Source organism: Protopterus annectens, chromosome 2.part1 (genome assembly GCF_019279795.1).
Source record: "Protopterus annectens isolate FY-2018-M chromosome 2.part1, PAN1.0, whole genome shotgun sequence".
Lineage (NCBI taxonomy): Eukaryota > Metazoa > Chordata > Ceratodontiformes > Protopteridae > Protopterus > Protopterus annectens.
In genome coordinates, this window is record NC_056729.1 from 1,961,780,681 (window position 1) to 1,961,807,170 (window position 26,490).

Below are 26,490 nucleotides of genomic sequence, written 5' to 3' on the forward strand. Positions count from 1 at the left end.
AGCTAAATTAATAACAGATAAATTCTTACCACAAAAATACAGAGCAATAAGGAAAAGGAAGGGAAGAAAGTAAAGGCCGTCACGGAAACATGAAATCAAGAAAACTACAACGCAACGAAGACAAGAAGTTTCACTGTTAGACGAATATATAAGAGGGAACAGATGAACCAAATACAACTTAGACAGATAGATGTGATAAAAGGAACTCAAAGTATCAGAACAGACTAAGCTCTGTTATACAGCATTGCAAATAATAAATTAAACATATCAGCACAGGCAGAAAAATGTTAAAGATATGCAGATAAACATAAAGAAAAAGTACAAAATAAGCAATTCATTCATAACCCAAAAATATTTTAAAGAGAACTGGCAAACCATGCAAAAGGAATAGAAACACCACCAAAAAAAGAAGAAATACACAGATTTTGAAGACATATTTGTAAAGATCATCCTGGAGATTCCATAAACTCCATGTAGGCTTAGTGTAAAGCGTACATGGAGTTGACATGTTTGTACAATGAGCAGCAGTGCTAACTGCATATGCATGCTACGCATCACACTTGAACGTAAACAAGCACAGTTTCGTGGTCAGCAACAGTTTTGCTGGCCAAGAAACAGTGCAAAGCAACAGGAACATCTGCAGGCATGTACACCTGTTTACCTATGGGCAAGCTAGGTCTGTGGGATTGTGTGGAAAGCCACAATGACTACCAGGGTTTTTAATAAAGCAATGTATGCAGTTCCAACACATCACATGAAAGTTTATATGGTGCAGAGTAGTGTGGAAACCTGTTTTAGGCATACCAAATAAAAGTTTTGCAACTGATCAGCAAGGGTACATGGACTGCATTATAAATAATTATTCAGGGGAAGTGTGTGTATTGAAAAGGGACATATGGATGAATTGTAGTAATGAACACAGGGGAAGAGGGCAGGTGAAACAGTAATGTACGGCAGATGAGGGCATGTCAATGTTCGTTCACCACAAAGACAAGACAGTTGTAGCATGAACACTAATTATGTATCTACATGATACAGTATTTACAGTTGTGTACACCTCCTATGTGAGTATAGTCATATCATCACACAGTTATTGTATATTATGTGACTGGCACACAAGGTGACATATCAGTGGAGAGGATTATTTGTGATATAAACATCCTGATGTGAACAATGGAGAGGACATTTATCAAGGACGGTATATACAATAGGGGGTAGGTGCTTATTGTGAAGCTGTGCAAAATGAGTTCCCTGAATATGAATGTAATGTTAGTACAGGTCTCAACCAATTGGGACACATAGCAACAGGCTCATGGGCAACAGTAGACATAAGCACACATAATCACAGAAACATGCACAGTCATGGACAATATCAGCATAATACCACTATTAATCTGTGTTTTTGACATAACATGTGATTGTGAGTGATTTTAGATGGTTCTGTAAGAACACACTTGTTCAACTGACATGATTTGTCAGCAGCAATCTATGAGGGGAATCAAGCACACCTTTCTCAAAAATTAACAACTTCTGGAGGCATTAGGAGGGACACGTTGCACCTGTATTTGAAATTACTAGCAGTTCTGGCTAGTTGACAGGTGTGCATGGCATATATATGGTACAATCCACAGTGTCATGAATGTAACCCATGCCATCAAGTTTTCAATCAGCTATGTAATTACTGTGTGCATGACAGGAACACATATTACACATGCATCTTGTGTAACACCTTGAAGGGTGTTGCACACCATCAACCTGTAATGGTTATGTAACAAAAAAAAAAACTTAGGTATGGCCAATAACATGTGTGGGAGCTCACTGTGGAAAATGTGGTACACTTGACTAACTCCTCCCTGGAAGATGTGTTGGGAGTTACATGAAAAAGGATGTATTGTACTTAGTCACTGGTGTGATGAGGGCTGAAAACTATAAAACTATAATGCCCTTTGAAGTGGATGTCCTGCACATACTCAGGAGTTTTGCTACATACAAGGCAGTCGTTGCCACTGTGGACACATGCTGGTGATGTTCCACATACCATTTGATGACACAGGTCACATACCACTTGGTTTGCTCATACAGGTGTGCTATCTCTAATATAATTAGCTTGTGTATTTGCTTTTATAATGGAACTAATCACCCGCCGTGATTTTTGTTTATCTACTGTGTCTCCATGGCTGTGGCAGCAATCCTTTGTGTATGTTGATACTGACTGTATATACCAATACCACACTTGGCTTCAATGATTGTCTATAATCTGCACTCCACCACAGAGCTGGTTGGACAAAGGATGTGTAAATTAGTCTTGACATCTGAGACTTAAATAATGAACAGGAAAGTGCCCAGCACAGAGCACTGAGGTATGGACCTGCTCACTGGACTCTAGATATAGGTCGCATCACACACTTCAACATATTTATCTGTCATGTATGTGATCCAGTGGTCTACCCACTTGGTGATGTAAGTATTTATGGCCACTTGTGACCATATCTCTGTAATACCTGACTGTGGATTTGTGTCAGATGCCCTGGTTAGGTCAAGTTATGCAGGATGATAGTGTTGTCATCATACATGCCCTTGTTGACAGTCTTGAGCACATCAAACAGATGTAAAAGACATTCTGTAGCCTGAACAAATCACACATAGGTTTGGTGCACAGTCGGAATATTACCTGTGTCCTTTTTACAGAAGGTTCATGATGACTCTTTGGTCTACCTCACAGATGAGGAGGGTCAGGATGGGTCTATAACTCCATCCATCAGGTGATGGTCACCCCTACTCAGAAGGATGGATGTTGATATACACCCTACTATGGGAACATAGGCTGTCTGGAGTCTGTGTTGAAGTATGGATCCAACTGTGTCTGGTAGGTCATGTTTTCTGTCATGCTACAGGCAATCTGTGATGTTGTCAGGGCCCATTGATTCTGTGTTATAAGCCGTAGATAGTGCACAGATGAGCTGCCCTCCTTAGAATAAAATCTGAGTAATGTTTGCATCTATACTTTGGCTGATAGCCAGTGGCAACAGAGGGGTGACATGCAAGACAAACTTTCAGCTAGAGGATTGTCTATTTCCTCTAGCTGGGTATGTCTGGTGGCATCCACATGCAGATCTGTGCTTAGTGGTCCATTCCCCTTAACGTTTCACATGTATTGGAATAAATGATTTGTGAAAAGATTTCCAAATACAACCTTGGTTATTCATCACATTCCACACACTGATACTATGCACACAGTCATAAAACTGTACCAATGTCATGTACTTACATCAGTTGCACAACATATGCCTATGTGTGTCTTATGGGCAAACAATGTTTCAGTGGCCTTATGAAATATCAGTACACATTAGCCAGCAGTAGTTTCTGGCTCATGCAGAACATTTTCTGACACAAATGCTAATAGTCACACAATAGTGCTGATGACCACCTCAATAATCCTTGGGTATAGCAACAAAACTGCACATACAATAAATTCCACAAGGTTGCAATTGAATCAAGACCGCCATAGTACTCATGTATGGCAAGCATGCACAGCCAAAATATTTATTTTTGCAACTGAATCAAACCATGTGATACAGTGGTTGTGTATATCACGGTATAATAACGTGTATGAGACAAGACTTGTGTGACCATGTAATCAATATGAATTTATATTGATGTCTGTCACAGAACATTTAATGATGGTATTTAGACACATGCACACCTGTGCTATACTGCAAGTGTCACTGTGATGGCAGAATGTGAATTGTGTAGAAGGTTGATCTGCTCCACTACAAGAACACATGTCCTAATACACCAGCAATATACATAAAAGTGTATCATATCATATCAACAGTTCACAGGAATCATATTACTACAGATGTTACAGAAGTAGCATGTAATGCAGTAGCAGCAATGGCCATCAATATATTACCTCACAACACAGATTGTAATGCCGTCTTGTAGCCATACTGTACATCCATACCTCAATGTAGCATATGTCAGTGACAGCAACATTGACATGTCGGCTGGTTCATAGGGTCATAGGACAATGGCCAATACCAGATGAACCCCTAGCCATTATTATACCATGTAAAAAATCCCTATATCTATATTATGGAAGATAGCAAGACTATTGTGCATATGTGTATATTTGTTGGATTGCATCACATCTTGCCACTGTCCATATGGAACATGTGCACCACACCATGACAAAATTAGCAATCACACATGAAGTGGTCTGGAGATGGCTTGCACAGGTTCATGGAAGGACTCTGCTTCATGATTTGTGTATGCATATTTGGCATGAGGACATCCTCCACTCGTCTGCAGGAAAGATGTCATGTGGCCAGAGGAAAAAGGAGGATGGTGGATGCATAGGGCTAAATGAAAGATTCCCCAAGTGGTAGTGAAATGAAGAGCAATTTCAAAGGTCATACAATGACCATGATGTAACCCACACACACACACACACACACACACACACACACACACACCAGGTGACTGGGCCTAATTTCAACATTAAACCTGTTTAGAAGATGAATACCATGCAATATCACAGTAGCAATGCCATGTGTCTGACTGTAACACTGTCATGTTGAACATTATGGAGTATAATAGCATCATTGCATGCTGAGGAGAAAATGCTGGAAAGAGTATAGGACATTTATATGGAGTCACATCCCTGTGTAACAATGTCTGAAAAGTGATAGTTGCATTTATAAACAAACAAGTTGCCTGCTGTCAGATTAGGGCCTCTATATGTGTAGGTAAAATAGCTTACAAATACTGTAGTTAATGTTACTGCTACAGCACAGGTTTGTTTTAAACACTGCCAAACTGCATGTTTTACAGCATGGAATAATCAGTGTATGTTACTGTGAAGGCTGCCAGCCTAGCTAGATAGAATTGTGTACATATTTCTATGTCATTGTAAATATTAATACAATCAACAGACTTGTTTTTACAAATGTAAGAAAACTAAATGTAAGAAAACTGTGTCATATGCTGAACTTCAAAAATGTAACCACAGTGCAACCTGCTGGAAGAAAGCTGTTAAGCAAAGAATTACAACTGTGTTTGATCTCAAGCTTAGAGACAGGATGTCTGGACCAGCAAAGTCTTTCTATTGTGTTAAGACAGAGATAATTGTTAGATTTACACTGCAAAAATGTATTTTACTGTTGTGGCTTCCTGGCCAGGTGCAGCTTACAAAGAAATGTTAATTTTGACTTTCTGTTAGCCTGGGAACTAAAGGAAAAGTGATAAAAATGATGTAATGTGAAATGACTCAGCAATACTGGGTATTATCAATTTAAGACTTTCTCAGCGAGAAAGATTGAGCATTTTGGATTTTATCCGAAGCTGACATCAACTCACCAGCACTTTACTGTGTAAGTAAAGTTATTTAGGACATAGTTTCTCTTAGAGTTAGATAGGAATTTAGCCAGATTAGCTGTTTTTTTATATTTATGTCAGACTATCCTATAATATTGTTTTAAACTTCCTGTGATTTTTGAACTCTTGATTAGCACTGTGTTGAATTGATGAGATTTGTCTTGTGCTTTTATTATTTATTATTAAATATTTTTAAACCATTTCACCTATGGCTGTTTTGTGTACAGATAATTTAAGCTCTTAAAGTACATTGCATGTATCTGGTGATACTGTCCAAGCCACTCCAATAGTCTTGCTGCTCAGTCACACTTACTATTTGGATAACAGTAATGGTAACCCTTTGGGAAGGGCCGTATAGCAGCTGATATTAGTGGTTGGTGGGAGTCAGTACTACCTAATAGTCTGGGCAGAAAGGGGGCACAGCTGGAGAACCTGTGCAAGCATTCACCAGGAATGTCTGTATGTTTATATATAAATTACATCTTAAAATGTGTGTGTGTCAGCTACTTGAGCAGGGACATGAAGCACTGGTTGGACAGAGAGGGTGCTGGAGGTTTCAGATTGGTGAATAGGCTGAGATCTGAACCCTATAGCTGTGCCAGTGGGGAGTCTTATTGGAGATCTGGAGAGAAAGGGAGAAACCAGCCCCAGACTGACTGTGATCTCTGTGTGCTCTTAAGGGAAATTGTACTTTACTGTGTGTGTACTTGTTATCCTTCCCAATGTGCACCCCTCACTGGTGCTAGTGGTAAGGATTGAGGCTCCTTGATTACTAAGCCAGTACATGGGCATCACATATTAATTGTTTGGCAGTGGTGGGATATCCACATCAGATATTAATTGGTTGATAATAGTGAGTTAGCCACATCACATATTAATTGGCTTGTAGTGGTGTGGATAGTGAATTCCTGTAGCTTGTGTACAGTGATCACTGAAAGTGATTTTGTACTCTAAATCAGCCAGGCAGTGAATATTCAGAGTTCAGACCACAATTGTTTTATTTCTTTTGTTAGCTTAGTTAGTCAGGGAGAGCAGGCAAGCATGTCAGCAGAGGAGTACGGTAAGCTGACAAGGAGCCAGTTGGCTGAGATGTGCCAGGCTAAAGGATTGGTGCACGGAAACCTGACTAAAGCAGACATGATTGCAGCTTTTGTCACAGCTGCATCAGAGAGTAGCAACCAGGAGAATGATCAGACTGGCTGTGGAGATGTACAGCACTCAGAGAACGGACAGCTCAACCTTTCAGCAGAGGACTTAAAAATCCATCTGGAGCTAAAGAGACTTGAGTTGGAGGTCAGGCATTTGGAAACAGAAGCAGCAGACAGACTGAGATGTCTACAGGCTGAGGAGAAGGAGAAACTGCTATGCCTGAAAGCTGAGGAGAAGGAGAGGCAGAGGCAGCATGAAAAGGAGATGCTGACTCTTCGCCAGAGTCATGGAGGTAATGGGGAAGTGAGTAACCTAACCCCAGAAGCACAAAAGGTCAGTAAATTTCTTCCACAGTTTACACAGGGGGATAAATCTGATAGTTTCATTCATATGTTTGAGTGGGTATGTAAACAGTTTGATGTCAACCAAAGGCTCTGGATACAGTCCTTGACCCCCTTACTCCATGGTAAAGCTGTAACTGTGCTGTCTAAATTATCTGAGTGGGAATTTTTTGATTATACTGCTGTTAAGAATTGTTTGCTAGAATTTTTTAAGCTAACACCTGAAGCTTATAGGAAAACATTTCATGAACATAGACGTAAGGCAGATGAAAGTGTGTGTGAATATGTTGCTGAACTGAGCACTTATTTGCATAGTTGGGTGAGTGAATGTCAGATCACCACTTTTGAAGGGCTGGCAGACCTTTTCATGAGGAAACAAGCACTTAACACTTTGCCTGAGGACATGAGGATCTGATTAGCTGATAGACAATGTGCTACTTCAGATGAGATGTGGAAGAAGGGAGACCTATACCTAGCAAGCAGGGCATCATTGCACAGGAAAGGGACACCCAGTGCTGCTCATGAATCTAAGGGAACCCATGATGGGTAACCTAGACTGGCCCAACAGAATCTGCCAGTAGCAGGGGAAGCCACTAGTCCAGGTAAACATCCAGGACCTAGGGTTAAATGTTTTGAATGCAACCAGTGGGGCCATGTGGCATATAGATGTCCACGGAGGCAAGATGGAGAAAAAAAGTTGAGGGAGCCAGTAAGTGGGAAGGGCAAAATGCCAACAGTAGGTTGCCTTGAGACAACAGGGGTACCAAACTACCATCCTGCAGATGTCTTGAGAGGGAAGAATTTTGATGAGGCAGTACCATGTGTCAATGCAGTTACACACAGTCAGGCTTGGAGACAAGCATGTTGGTCTGGTAGCCTGGGGGAGACCCAGACAGACCGCACACTTGCATCCAGGACTGGTGAGATGGCTACTTCAGGGAGGGAGCTACTCTGTAGCAGTGAGACTGGAGGTGAGCCACAGCTGCTTGTGGGTACTGATGGTCCCTTGGACAGAGTAGCTACAAGTGCAGAGGTGAGTAGTACTTCCCAGGCTGACAGTGAGGCACCACTGTCAGAGGATGCCAGACTTCCTGTGGAAGGGGAGCTGGGAAGGGTTACAAAGAGAGACTTGAGATAGACTCAGCTCTCAGACCCTACATTACAAGGCCTGAGAGAGGTAGCTAGTGAGGCGGCTGATTCTCAAGGGAAGGGGGATTCTGTATACTGGGACAAAGGGTTACTGTATGGAGAGTGGACCCCTGAGGGAGGGCTAGTAGGTGAGAGAATACAGCAGTTGGTAGTGCCTAGAGCATACCATCTGACGCTTCTAGCCATAGCCCATGATATTCCCTTTGCAGGTCACATGGGCATAAAATGCACAAAGAGACATGTTATGCAGAACTTCTATTGGCCTGGAATTTCCAGAGATATAACAGGGTACTACAGAACCTGTGAGCAGTGCCAAAAGGTAGGCAAGGCAGGAGACAAGGTGAGAGCTCCTTTGATACTTTTGCCTGCGATTGAGGAGCCATTTCAGAGGATAACGATGGATATTGTGAGGCCTCTGAGCACTCCAAGTTCCACAGGGAAAAAGTATATCCTAGTGGTAGTAGATTATGCTACAAGATACCCTGATGGACTATCTTTATCCTCCATTGAGGCAGAAAAGGTAGCAAATGCTTTGTTAGAGATTTTCAGTAGTGTAGATTTCCCAAAGGAAATACTGACTGACAGAGGTGCCAATTTCATGTCAGACCTGCTGGCTTGTCTGTGGAAGTACTGTGGAGTGAAGCACCTGAAGACCACCCCCTACCATCCCTAGACTAATGGTCTTGTTGAGGGGTTAAACGCTACACTCAAGTCCATGGTACGAGCATTTGCAGATCAGTTTAAGAGGGATTGGGACAAATATTTGCCCCATCTGTTGTTTACTTACAAAGAGGTTCCCCAGGAATCCACAGGTTTTTCACCCTTTGAATTGCTGTATGGGCATAGGGTGAGAAGGCCTCTAGACTTAATTCAAGATGAATGGAAAGGGCAATGTGTGCCTCACCAGGAGTGTGTTGTGGTATATGTCCCAAACCTCAGGACAAGGCTAAGGGAACTCATGGGCTTGGCCCAGGAGAACCTGGCAGAAGCCCAACAACAGAAAAAGGTCTGGTATGACAGGAATGCTCAAGCTAGAGAGTATGCTGTGGGGCAGCAGGTAATGGTTCTCATTCCTGTCAGACATAACAAGCTGCAAGTAGCTTGGGAGGGTCCCTACAAGGTGGTAAGAAAGGTAAGTGATGTTAACTACATGGTGGAACTGCTAGGCAGGAGGCAGGAGCATAAATTGTACCATGTTAACATGATGAAACCTTACCATGATAGAGAGGACCTTGTGGTCAGTATTTGCAGTGGATTGCAGGAGGAGACTGAGGGAAATCTGGTGACCGATCTTCTCAGTGAGGCTTGGACTGACACCTTAGTGGAAGGGGTAGCAATGTCCCAACAGCTATCTCCTTCCCAGGTTCGAGAAATCTGAGCAGTGTTACAGGTGTATGCGGACATGTTCACTTGGAAACCAGGGTGCACCCACCTGATGTCGCACCAGGTGGATACAGGACCCCAAAGGCCTATTAGGCAGGCCCCTTATAGGGTGCCAGAGAGAGTCAAACAGACTCTGAGGGAGGAGATACAGGAAATGTTGGAACTAGGGGTAATTCAAGAGTCCAACAATCCCTGTGCCTCCCCAGTGGTGCTGGTGCCAAAAAAGGATGGCAGCACCAGGTTCTGTGTGGACTACAGGAAATTAAATAGTCACACAGAGTCAGATGCTTACCCCATGCCAAGGACACTTGAGGCCCTAGAACAGCTGGGTGGGGCTAAGTATCTTACCACCATTGATCTTACCAAGGGTTACAGGCAGGTGCCCTTGACTCCCGGTGCTAGAGACAGGTCAGCCTTTATGACTCCTTTTGGCTTGTATGAGTTCACAAAGATGCCCTTTGGGATGAAGAATGCCCCAGCAACTTTACAGAGGCTGGCAGAGCAGGAGCAAGATGGTTTGCCCTTGCTTACCTAGATGATACTGCCATCTACAGCCATTCCTGGCAAGAGCACCTTCAGCATGTCAGGGAGGTGCTGGGCAGACTACAGAGGGCAGGGTTGACCATTAAGCCCAGCAAATGTCAGGTGGGTATGGCAGAGGTCTCTTACATGGGACATAGAGTTGGGAGTGGTAAAGTCAGGCCAGAACCTGCCAAAGTGGAAGCCATTCAGGCATGGCCTGCACCTGTTACCAAAAAGCAGATGAGGGCATTCTTAGGGACAACAGGGTACTACAGAAAGTTCGTCCCCAGTTATAGTACCATAGCTGCACCCCTCACAGTAAATCTGTACAATATAAATAATGTATTTCTACTTTTAAAGTATACTTTTTAACAAATAAAAACTGTAACTGATGATTGCTCCAAGTAATTCTAACAGTATGCACATATGCTTGATCAGATAATACGGATTAATTAAACAGCATGGCATGTATGCCAATTTTTTTGAAATTATGTAACCTTTTTGAGCAATTTTATGATATTTCTGTTACTGTTGCATTTGAATACATAACTTCTGAATGCAATATTACAATTGACTCCTACAGTTGGTTTGTGCTACAGACTGAAGCTGCTTGCTTCATTTTACAGTTAAGATATGCATGCTTAATTTGCTACTACTGTATAGTAGAGCAGTACTTTAGATAAAATAATACTTATGTTGTGCTGCATACATACCCATTGCTTCCCTAAGTCTTTCTAAACTATAAGCATGGGCTTCCCTGTTCACTGCAATCTGCTTCTCAGCTGTAGAATAAAAATAGAAGAGCCATTATGTACACCAGTCTTGCCTATATCCAGCTTTCAATCTAATTTGAATTGTCTTTATCTGTATACTTACATAACTGTGGGATGTCAGCAGTCCTAAACTCATCCAGCCACTGGTTGAGTGTATCCTGCTTGCGCCTTTTGAGGTCATTATAGTGGTGCCTGCATTGCTTTCCAGAGACAGCCCTGGCCAGACTATTCCAAACCTCAGACTTGTACTGAGACCCAGTATAGTCCCCCTGCAGCAGCCTCCAGATGTAGCACTTTACAAGGAGTCCAAAAAAGATTCTGGACTCCTCCACACCCCACCTTTGAGCTCTAAATTGGGCACCTTCCTTTCTAGCTCCAGACATGTCCGCTCAGGTCAAACAGCAACAGTTAAGAGTATTTCCCACCAATTCATGTTATCGTATTTAATGCTAGTGTGCATTTTATATATATATATATGTTGTGTCTTTCAGCTTTTCCCAGTTGGGTCGCCACAGCGGAACTCCAGTCTGCTAGATTGGTAGTTGATTTTTATGTGCCAAGTTACCAGCTCAGATGCACAACCTTCAACGAAGGTACGCCCATTCACGCATGTCTCCATGCAGAAGACGCTCTAGCTGAGAATTGAACCAGACAGCATCTTACTGTGAGGCGACAACTCTACCGCAGCACCACCACCGCGGGATATATATATATATATATATATATATATATATATATGTGTGTGTGTGTGTGTGTGTGTGTGTGTGTGTGTGTGTGTGTGTGTGTGTGTGCGTGCGTGCGTGTGTGTGTGTGTGTGTGTGTGTGTGTGTGTGTGTGTATGTGTACACATTAGCAAATGCAACTTTTATCTGTATGCACTTCTTAGAAGTTTACTGATAGCATAGGCATTTTTGTCCGGGCATTTTACTTTCTCAGATACACAGCCTTATTAACTTTAATCTCAAGTGTTATTGTTACAACTGTTTATCTTACACTCTTCTATGTTATTTCACTGAAATGTAAATGTCCTATATTGTCAATGACACAGGGGTGTTAGGCTTCTAAGATAGCCCATAGACATCTCTAGGGGAGTGCTCGGCACAGGTAGAGGTGAATGGCAGTCATATAAAAATGATGTTTCTGGCGTACATTTGTACACATTTTGTGAGAATATTTTTGATAGCACTTATGACAATTGACTGATGTTATTCCTTGCTTGGTACAAACTGCCATTTGCCTGTTGTTTTGGGGGTTACTAGACAGAGGCATAGTAAACTAAACCCTAAAAGGGCATAGTATTCTCATCCTAAGGGGTGGTGAAAGCCACACGCACTCTGGCTAGGCTTATAAATGCCCTAGGGCAGATAGCCTAGTATGAACCTATGAACCTATGAACCTATTAAGGAGCCAAGTTCCATTTGTGTGTTACCACAACCAAAATCTTTTTTAAAGAGGTTTGCTCTTGGTATTTCTTGTTTTGTATCAAACCTTGGTCTGTATGTGACTGTGATACATTACAACTACATAGCCTTTTATATTTTAATACCTGGAGTTTTGTGTTTCTCCAGTGATTACATTGAAAAAGTAGTAATGCGTGTATATATAAGAATGATTTTTATTTATGTGACATTTATGTGTGGTATCCTTGATTTTTGTTACCTTATTATAGCATCCAAGCATCCCAATCCCCGCAAACCCCCTTTCAGTGACTCCAAAAATCATGTAATTGTCCAAGCTTTTAGGCAGCAGGATGCCTTTCTGCTTGAGAGAGGCCATGGGGATATGTCTGGCAGAATCTAGATTTGGAACCAGATAGAGAATGATGTCAATGCCGTAGGTGGGCAGAAGCAGGACTTGTGTTCAGGGGCATCATAGGGTCACTAATATGATTTCATCAGACTGGCGGACAGCAGCTGCAGTGGCCCATGGACAGCTGGCTACAGGAGGGGGGGCTACTACAGAGCCACCACTGACACCAAATGAAGAGTTTCTGTCCACTGTCAGAGATCCAGAGAGTTCAGTGGAAAGTGCACAACAGCATGTGATTGATGTTGGTGCTGATGTTTCAGGGAGAACAAGTATGTTGCAGGATGAGCTTTCAAGTAAGCTTACATATGACAATTGTTATCATTTTCTTGTATAGTAAACTATTGAAAATAATAGTTCAGCTGTTTTAATTGTTTTTCTTGGGGGTGCTATTGATAAATTCATACAGTTAACAACACATTCTGGTTCATTGCACATGGGCTTTGGGTGTACAAGTCAGCCAAGTTTCAGTTAAAAGTTTTATTAATGACATATAAAGGCAAAAAATTGGTTCCCATGTGTTATTGGAATTGTGATGATGGTGTCCATACATTTTGCTTAACTTCTTCCAGGACCATCCTTCCTTGTTTAACTTCTTCCAGGACTATCCATCCTAGCAAGCGTGGAGTCATCTGTACATGGTAAAACAAATGTTTTTATTTGAGTACTGATGAGCATTTGACAGAAATATGCATTTTTCCATATGTGTGAGGTGAGTGTCATGAATATGTATTTATTGCTGCACCATCTATGATAGTGGTACCAGTGTTAGTTTGTTAGCATATATTAAATTGTAGAGTAATTATTAATGTCTTTCCTGTATTTCTTGCTTATTATCACAGGTGATCCTGACAGTGGAAGTATAGGACTCTTACCACCTGTCAGAGTATCGGCATACTCTGATGATGATGGTGGCCAAACAGAGGCACAGTCGGGAGGGGGCATTGCAGAGGTTGAATCTGACAATGAGATTTACATTCAGCCATCCCCTGTATTTCCATCAGACAAAGCAGTAGGACTATACATACTTATTCCTGTGACCCCTCCGACATTGGACAGGTAGAGGGTGAGACACTTGATCAGGGTAGTGTGGTTACTGTGGCTTCAGTGCCTGTTGACTCTGGACGTAGCTGACGTGTGGGCAAGGGGCCATGCAGGAGGGTTGTTTGGGGTGCTCGGAGGAGGCTTGCTGCCCACCCTCCACCTGATAGTGGTGTTTATTTCCATGCCACTCGATGTATGTTTAGGGCCATCATGGAGGCTCAGGCACATTCCAGTAAAGCCTCCGAGGAAATGCTTAGGGTTATAGATGTGACACAGGCTGACATGCATGACTGCCTCCACCATGTTGCCAATTAAATGGATTGTATGAATGACAGAATGTTATGGGCAGTGTCTGTGATGGAACATCTGCTGGGAGGGGGATGGCATCCACGTAGATGTAAGTCAGCCACATCACCTGATATTAGCCAATGTTGCCATGCTCAGTCATGCTCCTATAGTAGCATTACTTCCACTGCTCCATCAGTGGTTGAGGTGTCCACACCCAGACATGGTAGGCCATGGGGTTGTGGCCCTGGGCATATTCGTGAGGAGAGCTCATCCAACAGACATCAGTCATGTTCAGGTAGCAGCAGTGCATCTGACAGTGGGCACAGATGTGCCAGTGCAGCTCCTGGCAGAGCCAGTTCTCGCAGTCGGGGATAACGATGATGAACTGTCATCTCTACCATGCATGTCTCACACTTGTCTGACATATCAAGATGTAGAGCTAGCACAGAGCTTGGCTGTGTTCTTGCAGATACTCACACATGTTTCACCTTGCATGAACACATAAAAGTTACATGGGTCAGTCATGAGGCTTACATCTCATTCTGTCTCGGTGGCCATTTGATACTTTATCCTAATGTCTACCTGTCTGTCTTTTTTACCCACATGCACTCACTACCTTTTGTGTCTGAGTGCTTGCTATATACATATGTATATATATATATATATATATATATATATATATATATATGTGTGTGTGTGTGTGTGTGTGTGTGTGCGTGTGTGTTTGTGATGCTCTTTTGCAAATTTTACTGCTTTCCTAGAGGTTTTTGTAATGTGTACATCCCTGTCAACCACTTAGACCAACAAAGTTGGAATAAGTCAAATAAAAGTGGGACAAAGACCCAAAAATAGAGACAAATTTGAAATATTTTGGTCTTACAAACTTAGGAAGTTGATAGAATAACAGATTTTGCATTACCATTAATTTTCTGAGGGATATGAAGTCTGAAACTGAAATGTCTGTCATTATTATCTAACTTCAGTCTTTAATAATTTGCCAATACAAAACTATGAGGCCAAACTCTGGATATTCTGTGAAAACATGTACATTTGAGAAGTATAAATGTGTGAATCTTTGATACATGAGGCCCCTCAGTTGATAGAGAACATGTATTGACATGTCAGTGCTTTCACATACTGATGTCTTTGCTGTATAAATTATCCACCTTATACTTATTTACATTAGCAAGTAACAGTATGTAAGAATATGCCATTAATTTGTGTTCTTAGACATTTATTTTTCTACTCGAGGTTCAACAGTTACCTTGGAAGTCCGGCAGTTGCAAGAGTTTTAATTTGGGGCTGACTCTGTCTGATGCCAGCAGCACACAGCCATTACATGGGTAAGTAAAGGTTGTGAGCATTGCCTGGTATCAATGTTACTTTATGTATGTGCATAGAATAAAGGTTTTAGCTCCTTAGGTGGTGACCATGTGTACTATCCATTGCCTCTTGGCCAGTGTGAGGCCATATTTGTATGCTTACATCTGCCTACATCTGCGGCTGTCACTGCTTCCCCCTTTGAATCCTCACCTGCATGTGGCTGTGCTGACCTTACAGTGGTGATGAGATGTGTGGCCCTTCCCCTTCGTGTTCCTGCTGAAACTATTTTCTCAGAATAATATTGTGAAGCATGGCATAGATGGTGAAAATTGCAGCACATGTATGGACATTGTACTGCAGAGTTCCCCCAGATGTATCTAGTCACTTGAACCATGACTTCAGCAGCCCAAACACATGCTCTGTGATATTTCTTATTTGAGCATGTACCTTATTATAACATTCTTCAGATGGTGTGTGTGCATTTCTGATGGGCATCATCTACCATGGTTTGAGTGCATAACCTGCGTCCCCCAGTAAATGACCTTTTAGGATATCCCCCCTAGAAAATATCTGATACAGTTAATAGTTGTGTCAGATACGTGAGTCATGGCAACTGACTGGGTTGCCAGAACACACATTCAGGATGATTCTCTTAGAATTACACACAACCTTTCTATCTATGTACACCCTTCCCTATTCCCCAGATGGTGCTTTGATTTTGACATGCATGCAGTCTATGGCACCCACTTCTTCAAGGTAGTCTGCTACAGTGTAGAACTCCTGCATAGTTGTGGCTCTGTCCTCAGGTGTATGGGAAAAATGTATGTAGCATTCAGGAATTGATGTAGATCCTGGATGCTGATGCCTGTGACACTCCCAGCATGTCCCCTGTTGGTCTCTGAACGGATCCTGTAGCTAATATTCTAAGTGCTACACATACCTTGGTCTCCATCAGTATTGATTCCCCTTGATTTGCCACTGATCTCAGTTGGGGATGACAGGGGTTGCAGAGTTCCTGTAGTGTGTATATTCACTCTTTAGTGGTTACAATTGACACCTCATGCAGACCATGAAAGGTTAAATGGGGTCAAAACACTCTTTTCCTTCTTGACTGTAGTCTATTAGCCATTAACCTGTCTACTTAACATATTAGGGTACAGTTACAACTTGGCTCCCAGAAAACAACCAAGTGTAAACACTTCTTATCTTCTTTTTGCGAAGACTTAAAACTGTATAGTTCATCAGATGAAGATGTGAAAGTACAACTGCAAGTAGTTAAAACTTCCTCAGATTATATAAGAATTTCATTTGGTCTAGATAAATGTGCAAAAGCAACATTTAAAGCAGGAAAGCTGCAGCACCAAGAAAATATCAATCTGGGACAGGAACGTGATATAAAGAAATGTGCGCAGGAAGTAGTGTATAAATACTTGGGAACTGATGAAGGATCAACAATAATACATAAACAAATGCGAACAAAACTCAGTAAGAAATATTGTAGAAGATTAAAACTAGTATTGAAAGCAGACCTGGCTGATATCTAGAAATAAAGTCCAAGTTATAAACTAGTTTGCTTTTTCTGTTCTAACTTACAGTTTGGGGTGACTGATTGGCTCCAAAAGGTATTGATCATTTGGACAGGAAAACAAGAAGAATGCTTCTTTCTTATTATATGATATATAAAAGTCAGTGTATACCAAGATTATATATTCCTCATTTTGAAGGAGGTTTGGGCCTCCTCGAAATTGATTCCATTTATAGATCTGCAATTGTGGGACTGCATTATATATCTGCTGAACTCATCAGATCCAAATAAAAGGAAAGTTTTACAGCATGGGAGTTAGGTTTAATATAATGGTTAAGGTATTTACTTCACTGACATCAAGATACAAGGTTTGTTTCCTACCTTTGAAAGGGAAATTGTCTAGGCTTAAAATGGCCCACAGGGGCAGCTAGCCTAGTACTTACCTATGAACCTAAGCTACAGAATATTATAAGACGAGGAGAGGAAGACTAAGATGACCTCTCTGCTTAGTTTAGCAGAAGCATTCAGATGGTAAGGGAGAATGGAAATCAAACCAGAAGCAGACAAAAATCAGACAGCAACTGAATATGTCAAAAAAAGAATATAATGAGAAGGATCGGATGAGAAGGAAAGAAATGTGGAAAAGCCATAAATATAGTGGCAAGTATAGAGATCTCCTGGAGCAGCCTCACGTTGATCAGGATTTGATGCAGGAATGGTTAAGAACAGATGAGTTGAAACTAAAGGATAAAAAGTTAATGGCAGCCCAGGATAGTGGGCTAAGTACATGTTAGTTTACTAAGCCCATTGAACAAGTGGGAGAAACAGATAAATGTAGGTTCTGTAAAACAGATTTGGAAACAATCACACTTCTTGTTTCAGGGTGTGATACACTCATGGCAGAGACACAAAAACTTCAATATAGAAGTAGCCAAGAAATACTGGAAATATAAACCACAGAGTAATATAGAGAAAAAGTAGCATTACGCCTACTTAGAGCCGATCTCTGATTGACTTACAAAGCCATGTCTGACCCAGCTCTGTTAGAAATGCTACATCTAAAGAAATCCCAATCCTTCCGCACCACATGCTCCAGAGATCTCAAACTCATTACCACAATCAACCGAACATGCTGGAGGGACAGGTTCATAACCCAGAGACTGCCCATGCTATGGAATAGACTTCCCATACATGTCAAGCCCTCTTCAAGAGAAATCTTGATGAGTGGATGGGAAATAGAATATTCACCCCAGGGATCACTTCAATGGCTCTACTCGACAGAGACACTGGGAACTAAGGTTGGGTGGCACGATGCCAAGGTAATCCTATGTGGTAGGCTTGTAAAGACTCCAGGGCCATTAGCCGTCTAGTACATACCTATGAACCTATGAACCTTATCATTGAAATTGCTACACCTAGCAATTACAGTGTTTTATGTACAGAGAGACAAAAAGTAGTAAAATATTAAGATTTGCAGGCAGAAACATGAGCAGTGTGTAAGAAAGATGCTCATACCGTTCCAATAGTAGCAGTATGAGCTACGGGTCTAATAAGAATCTACAGTTGTATTTAGATATGCTACCAACACATGTAACGCCGTAAGAACTACTGTAGGAGTCAATTCTGGGCACGTTACGGATGCTGTGAAGAGCACCTTTGGCTAACATCAAAGGCTGAAACAATATTAAATTCATGAATCTTAATTACACCCTCACCTAGGGAATGGGGCCCATTCCGTCATTATAGTAGAACCCTAATAAAAGATTTGAAGAAAGTAAACAAAGACGGAAACGTTGTAAAAGCCCCACTGTTGTCACTTGTTTCACGGGTTTTGCCTTACGACATGCAGACACAGCTTTGCTAAGAGCGCATACCTCTCAAGTGTACCTCATTAGGAGGAACGTACCTCATATGTGGTCTTAAAAAGTTCATATTCCTGAAAGTTCTTCAATGTTCCACATTGAAAGACACTGTCAGACATTCAGTATTAGGAATTTTCTTAAGTGAAATCCATAGTAAATAGAAATGAATCATATTAATTCATTAAAATATCTTCTTTATAAATAAAACCAGCATATTATAACCATCTTATGGCCTTCCTAGTTGAAGTTGTTAGTAAGCCATTAGTATGTGTTCCACATTTTGCCCATTTGTCCCACATTATGAGGGCTAGTGTTCCTCATTTTGGAGATGGAAGGTTGAGAGCTATGCTGAGAGGTTTGACTTTGGAGGTTCTGCGTGTGACCTCAGAAACTAAGCACATCGCCTCTCATTACCTTCATAAATTAGACTTCGGTACAGAGAGCATTGAAATACAGTAGTTTACTTTCTCTGCGTTTTTTAGGTAATGGCATGCTCGGAAAAATATTTAAAGTTGTCCTTCTTTGAAGTAACGCCTAAACCTAGGAAACGAGGGTTGCATTTCTCATAACCTGCAGTTAGTTGATAGAATGAGGCATTTTCTCTACTCTCCTTACCGTTTGTCACTTCCTATTCTTTAATGAGATGCTATAATAAACGTCAGGCTGGGTCATTTTTCGCGGTCACATCACCAAAGTATGCGTATTTGCTACTACTACTACTACTAGTACAAGTTGCTAGCTGCGAAACAAAATGCTGAACCTGCTGCGTAGGCGTTTACCTCTCTTTCCTCCTGTAGGTGGCGGTGTTTCCCCGCATTGAGAAGTTACCATTGCCACTGGTTACTCTCATTCTTTTCGCATTGTGGTACCCGCAGTTGGAATAACAAGTTCACTTAGTCGAGTGGAGTGTAGATTTTGGCTTCATGTGGATACCTGTATAAAGAATACACCTCGAGTTATACTCAAATGGTCTTAAAGGGGTTAGTGCGCATTGCGGGATAGCTTCTCTGCTGGCTTTCTCTTGCCTTCAAACACAGGGCTTCTTTTACTACCCAAGGCAGTAAAACGGTGGAAAACAGCTTACATAAAACAGTTAGTTGTACTAACTGAACCGTGGCATGGTGTTCGAAGCTGCAGAGCCATGGGAAAATGAATGTGTTGATCACCTTTGCGTTTCTTGTGTGTTTCAAGGCTGGTAAGATGTTAAACCTCTATCCATTATTATTTAATTAATTTGTATCTTCAAGGGGACACACATCTACAGAGTTAACATAAATGGAAAACCACCGTCTACTTCAATTAAGTGACGAGCGTGCGTGCGTGTGTGTGTGTGTGTGTGTGTGTGTGTGGGGGGGATGTGGACAGAGAGAAACGGAGAGGGATTGTGAATTACAATAAATGGTGTCCTCTTAACTACGGCAGTTAATGTCCAGGATACCTAGTTATCTGTTTTGCAGAGCAATCTTTTCAAAGGAGCCTCAATGGAAACTGTAGGAAACATACAGGTAAACATACAAAAAACAAAGTAGGAGATGACAAGAACACTTTCTGAATATAGTCTGTTGCGGTTGTATTCCAATTACCGAACTTAATCCGCAATTTAGCGAACCTAGTAGTTGTAGTGTGTGTTCATATATTACTCGGAGTTACTTAGAACAAAGCAGACTAAGATTAACTTTATGATATGGAAAAGGCGAGACCACCTACTTAAGGATGTGTTACAAAGATGTTCAAAATATACATGCAGTAAGCAAATATATACACAAAGGAGGAAGGGGCATAACCCACTCCCCATCGTTATCATTTAAGAGGACAAGCCTTTATGGTTTCAGCAGAAGAATCAAACCAGGGGCATGGAGAGTTAACAGGTCCTATATGGAACCCTAGCTTGGAGCATTAGTTTGATGGGAGGGGGGCATGTAAACTCATTTGAATTCCAGTTGCGATCCTTGACGACAAACTGTGATGCTGAAAATCTTTCTAACTAATACCAGTGGTCAGTAATACGATATTTTCATTCGTCAAAAGAACATTTTAGAACTATAAAGTAGTAACCAACTAAACCATCCCATAAGCTTCCCAGTTGAAGTTGTCATGTATGCAGTCCACATTTTGTCCTTTTGTTCCACGTTATAAGAATCAGTGCTCCCCTTTGGGGGGGGGAGGTCGAGACCTGGTGAGTGTGGCATTTTGGTCACCCAAGAGTAAAAAGGTAATATACTATGTTGCATGACCTGTGGGAAGGCGAAGATGTGTTTCCCGTTCTCTACAAAGGCAAATTATAAAGTAGCTCCAAATCTTTACTAGAGGAAGAAAATTTGAATAAGATGTGGAAAAAGCCTTCTGACATTAGCAAAGCGTTTTCATCTCAATGTAAGTTTTGATTTATGTTTTTATTTGTCGTTTGATAACCGGAAAGTCAATGTCCCATTTTTCAGCGGAGGCTTCTCCCCGGGCTCCGCAGCGGAGGCCCGGGGAAAAAAGCCCCACAACAGCTTCAAAACATTTAAACAAGGAGAGAAACTCTGCAACTGATTAAATATTTTACACCGTGCTGGGGAGAAAGGGACCTCAAAAACACACCTAAAAGCATAAATATGCATAACTGTACAACAGTTATGTTTGACATTTGCAGTCCTGCTGACTACTTCAGAATTAATATTTTGCACTGTGCATTTGCGCATTTTGCTATATCCCATTAGTACAATTTAAGCCATTTTTGAAAGTGTTCTTCCATCTCAATGGATTTATGGTTATCAAGAAAGGTTGTCCTTGATTTTCTTGCGGCTTTTGAGTTTATCAGATAGTCTATTAACACAGCTGTGTGGATATGGATAGGTTTATGCCCGGGTTAGCAAGTGTGTCTTGCTAATAGGTGAGTACTGACAGCTAACTCATTTCCGAAGTATATTTCTTAAAATGTTTACTGTTTCACTTGTAGTTTGGTATCTGTTTTCAAATTCAGTGTATAAACAATCATTAATGTGAAGTTTATATAGGAGCAACAAGTTGGCCATAATTTCTTTGACTTTTCATTACCATCAGACATCAGCATTGCATACAGTAATTGGCTAGTTCTGGTGGTTTAGGCAAGATGTGTGGCAAAAGATGAAATTATTGGTATAGCAGCACAGAGTGCCATCTTGTATCTCTTTTCTCCCTGTCTGAGCTCTTGGATGTGGTTCCATCTGTGTAAAGTCTGCATGTCCACCCTATTTCTGGGTGTGTTTCATTCAGGTGACCCCATTTTCTCCAAAATCACAAGGACATGCCATAAGTGAAGTGATGTTTTTAAAATTTGTGTATAGAAAACATGTTGTGTATTCAAAAAACACCTCACAGCAGAAAATTGTCAAGAAAAAACACAAATTGCCAGCACTTCACCAGTATCTCTCCTTTATTTTCAACGATCTGGTACCTTGGCAATTGGCCTTCAAGGATCACATTTAATTGAGTGTGAACATAATGCCTCTACATAGTTAAATTATTGGAGTTAGAAACTAGAATGATTTTCAAGTTTCATACTCTAAAGCCTAATGGTATGAATCAGGAATTAGGCAATTGATTATTTATTATATTTTATATGGAGAATATTTATTCATCATAAATTCATGGTCACTTTAAATTTTGGAAGTTGGCATTTAAATATTTGATTGTTTAATATGTTAATCGAATATGTTAATTGTAGAGTGAGTACATAAGCATTATGTTCACACTCAATTAAATGTGATCCTTGAAGGCGAATTGCTGAGGTACCAGATTGCTGAAAATAAAGGAGAGATACTGGTGAAGTGCTGGCGGTTTGTGTTTTTTCTTAACATGTTGTGTATATGTGTGTGGAAACATAATATTGGCAGGATCATACATAAATCTGCTGGACAGTGAAAAAATAAAGCATAAAATACATCACAGAACATCTAGATCCTTAGAGCTTTCAGACCCATCATTCCTGTATGTGTAAGTGGCTTAGTAGGGTCCTCAGCCATGGGCCCCACCAAGTCTAAACATTCCCCTGCTCAGAGGTGGGCACAGAGGTTGCTATGGTTTGTCTGTCTGAGGACAGTGTGGTCATTATTTCATCAACTTTCCTAAAATGTAACACCTCGTAGGTGAGCAAGGAATGTCACTGTAGCTTGTCTAGGGTCAGTGTACAGTGTAACAACAGAACAAAAAGTTGGAAAGAATTACTCTAAGTGGGGTTTTTTTTGTACTTTATTCACAACTGAAACCAGATGTGTATACAGGTGGATAACATCTGGTAGCAGGGAAGGGAAGGGATGTGTATATGTACAGCTGACAGCAATAGAGCACAACAAAGTATTTCAGCGTATTTGTTCTTTCACTTTCATCCCAGTTTAACTTCACAGGGATACACAGAAACTGTCTGCTTTTGGGGGGTTTGGGACAAGGATGCATACAGTAGAGATGTCTTACAGCAGCAACTTGAAATATATGACCATGTTCATTTGTCCTTTCACTTTCATCCCAATTTAATTACGTAAGAAACAGGGTATACAGGATAAGTCCAGATAAAATCACTTTAACTAGCAGGTCTAGGAGGGTCTATATTATGACGTTGAAACATCGTAATAATGAACACCAAATGGTCGACGCATATTCATTGAAACGCATTTATACAATTTGATGAATACTTCCAGGGCAAAGATGCAGTTGGCCAACTACATGATGTTGCCATTTTCTCCACTGTAGTGCAATCTCAGAGTTGGTATATTTAGTTAGGGGGGTGGGGGGCACAGACCCCATGTCGGGGGGGTGGGGGGCGAAACTCCCCACATGGGTAGGTTTGTTTTAGGTTAGGTTAGTTATGTTGGATTGCAGGGCAAGTGTTTCTTTGCACTGTAAGTATTCATCGATTTGCGTAAATGCATTTTGATGAATACGTGTTGATGTTTCAGTGTTCGATATTATGACATTTCAACGTCGTAATATAGACCTGATCTAGGAGACTCTCTCTCTGATACCCTCCCTGTGGGAGGAATAATGTTTCCAGTAGTTTATTCAGTTATTCAGTTAAGAAGGTAGATGGACGAGTGTTCTTTTTCTAATACATTGCATTCAACAGGTCAGTTACTTAAAGACAGTTACATACAATGGTGGGAGGTTCCATGGGAGCTGACTGGAGGAAAATGTGGGCGATGGAAAAACAAGGAACTAATCCCAAAGCTTAGAGGTTAGTTCCTTATTTGAATATTCCTGAAAGACCTGTGAGGGTTTACCAGCTCAACAGCCTGTAGAACCTCATTCTTAGTTAAAAGGTTTTATTTTTATTTTTAACTATGAACAAACAAAAGATGTCAATGAACTATGAGCTACAATTATAGAACTATATTTAAGAAAACCAGACTTCACTCAAGCCCTCTGGACTACCTTATTTTAATGTCATAAGGGTATATTGAAAACTACTCTTTTTTTGTGAGGTTGAGAGGAAGACAATCGTACCAGATAAGATTTTTTTTACCTGCACATTTTATTCTTATTTTATAGATAAAAACAGACCATAAACATTAAGCCTTGGACATACCCTAATTTTTCCTTGAAGGAAAAAAAATAATCAGTTTGCTTCCGTAGTAATACTTTTCTATTTAGGCGATCAATGGATCAAAGGCTGTGCCAAAAAAACTCTAAAATGCACCCAAAGCATTTATAACTCAATAGCTTATGGGCTTAGTGGCCTCCAGACTCCCAACACAATTACATTTTTTGCAACACAGTTATTACAGTACACTCTTGGCCAGTTATGATGCATAGCAAGGATGTGGGAAAAGCTGAAAAGTAATACAAAGTGTGAGAAATTAAAACAAATGTACTCTGGATAGTAGTAGGCTGCATGGATGAGAGGAAAGCGTGACAGCACTGAGGTGTAAGCCAGGGTGACAGTAGAACACGGGGGGGGGGGGGAGTGCCATGGGATACTTTGCTTAGGGATCCATATCATCTAAGGCTGCCTATGCAGTCACTGTATATGACATTTAAAAACTAGTACTTCTGGGTATGGCTTGCTAAAAGAAACTATGGCTATCTTGAGGCAAGAGGTGCATTTTCATTATACAGTGGGCATGGCTTATTTGTCAGGAGATGGAAGGATGCAAAGGTGGCACCCTGCTTGCTTATCTGATAAAGTTGCAGTTTGTTCTGTTGATTGAATACACTGAAAATTAATGGAAGGGTTTCCTGTACTTAACAGCTATTGCTGAGTTTGTCATCTTTGCAAGTTTGGCTTCAAGTGTCTTTTGTTACTTGAGTAAAGTTGTTGTTACAAGATATCACCAAAATCAACACACACAAGGCCTAAGATACTACTGACAGGTAGAGGAAAAGTTCTCATGAGCAGTCATTGTTAAAGGCAAATGCTGACAGAGTTGGTGAAGAGTGGGAAATTCACACCAAGATGAAAGCTGTATCTTCAAGGAAACTGTGATTTTGTAACCAGTGTACATTCTGAAAACAACAAGTAAACAGTGCCACCTGACTTCCCTCCCATGCAAGGAAAGTAAAACTAAAACAAAAATAAAAATAAGGACAGTGCTTTGCCTCAAAGTTAAAAAAAAATCTATTCAGATAGTTGGCCACCATTAAAACCAGGGCATTCGTCAGCTCATGGAGAGTCAGTGCTGGAGGTGGAGATTAAAAACTGAGACCATCATGTGGGAATCAGGATGGGTGGTAACCTGATGTGGCACCAAACAGGTACAGATGCTATTTTCCTGCAGTTTGTGTCCTTAGCTCTCTACAGCATCAAGGCATCCGATAAATGTCAGGGTATAAGCTAGTTGAGAATAACATGGCATAAATTCTGTTTAAAATATTTGTACTGTTTAGTCAGGTGATTGATAGTATAAAATATGTGAATTTGCTATTGAATAACCCTGTATTTCCAATGTGTGAGATGGATGACTAGAAAAGCACAGTTGTGCAAGTAAACTTACCATTACAGTAAACACTGGATCCCTTCTGTGGTAGCCTTTACTGTATGGGTTACATCCTGCCTAAGATGTAACAGCCTGCCAGTTTCCAAAGATTAAGAGCACCTTCCATACTCCCAGACTGTTGAAAGATTAAGCAGAGCTGGAGAAAATCAGCAGCCTGTGCGCCAAACCAACTGAAAGGGAGAGACTATGGCCTTGAAAGAAGTCAGTGCTAGGTATGTAGCAGTTAATGTCCTCACCCTGGTAAGCAAAAATTATGGGAGTTAGCACATACTGAAGCAGTAATCATTCAAACATCTATGGTTATGGTAAGTTTACTTGCATAGCTGTAGTACGTTCCTCATTTGGTCACTGTTGTAGTAGCCTTAGCAATTGGATGGAGGAAGGATAAGGGTACAGGAGGCACTGGAGAGTGATGGCCCCAACAAAGACTGCAACAGACCTGGAAAAAGAGTCTATTTTACAGTATAGTGCTTGTTTTAAAGCATACATGAAGGATTAATAAGTAAACCACCAAAGGCCACATAAATCACCACAATAGGGTTAATTTTAATATACCAAAACAGAGAATAAAAAAGTCTAGTGTCTCAGCTGTAACAGCCATCAAATAGTAAAAACTCACTGAAAAACACATCTTATATACATCACATGATACAGCACATGATTAAATAGCCAGTTAAACAATCAAATATTTGAATAATCATCAAATAAGTTATCTCCAGTTGCATTCAGCATTTAACTCAAAAGGAAGTAACTTGCCAGTCTAGTATATCAATGGATTTCTTTTACAGTAACTTGTGTTTTAATATTGCATTTTCCCCACCTTTAAGTATAACTTGTTCCAGAAGTGTTGTTTGTAATCCTACTGGGTTACTTTGGGGGTGCGAATAAAAATGTAATGCAACTGGACTTTCATATCTAGATTTTTTTACTATCCCTGACATGTTCTCGTAGTCTTGTTTTAAATGCCATTTTGCTCTCCCCCACATGCAATAAATCACA

General features: G+C 40.8%; 1 protein-coding gene across 1 annotated transcript in view; it reads left to right on the top strand.

Moving 5' to 3' along the window:
* The first annotated feature begins 19,417 nt into the window (after window positions 1-19,417).
* The window catches only part of LOC122794706 (interleukin-6 receptor subunit beta-like), a 1,250,292-nt gene continuing 1,243,219 nt past the window's right edge, over window positions 19,418-26,490 (top strand). Inside the window, exon 1 of the mRNA XM_044063351.1 lies at window positions 19,418-19,736. Coding sequence (XP_043919286.1) covers window positions 19,691-19,736 — 46 coding nt within the window. The 5' untranslated portion in view covers window positions 19,418-19,690. The remainder of the gene's footprint in view (window positions 19,737-26,490) is intronic.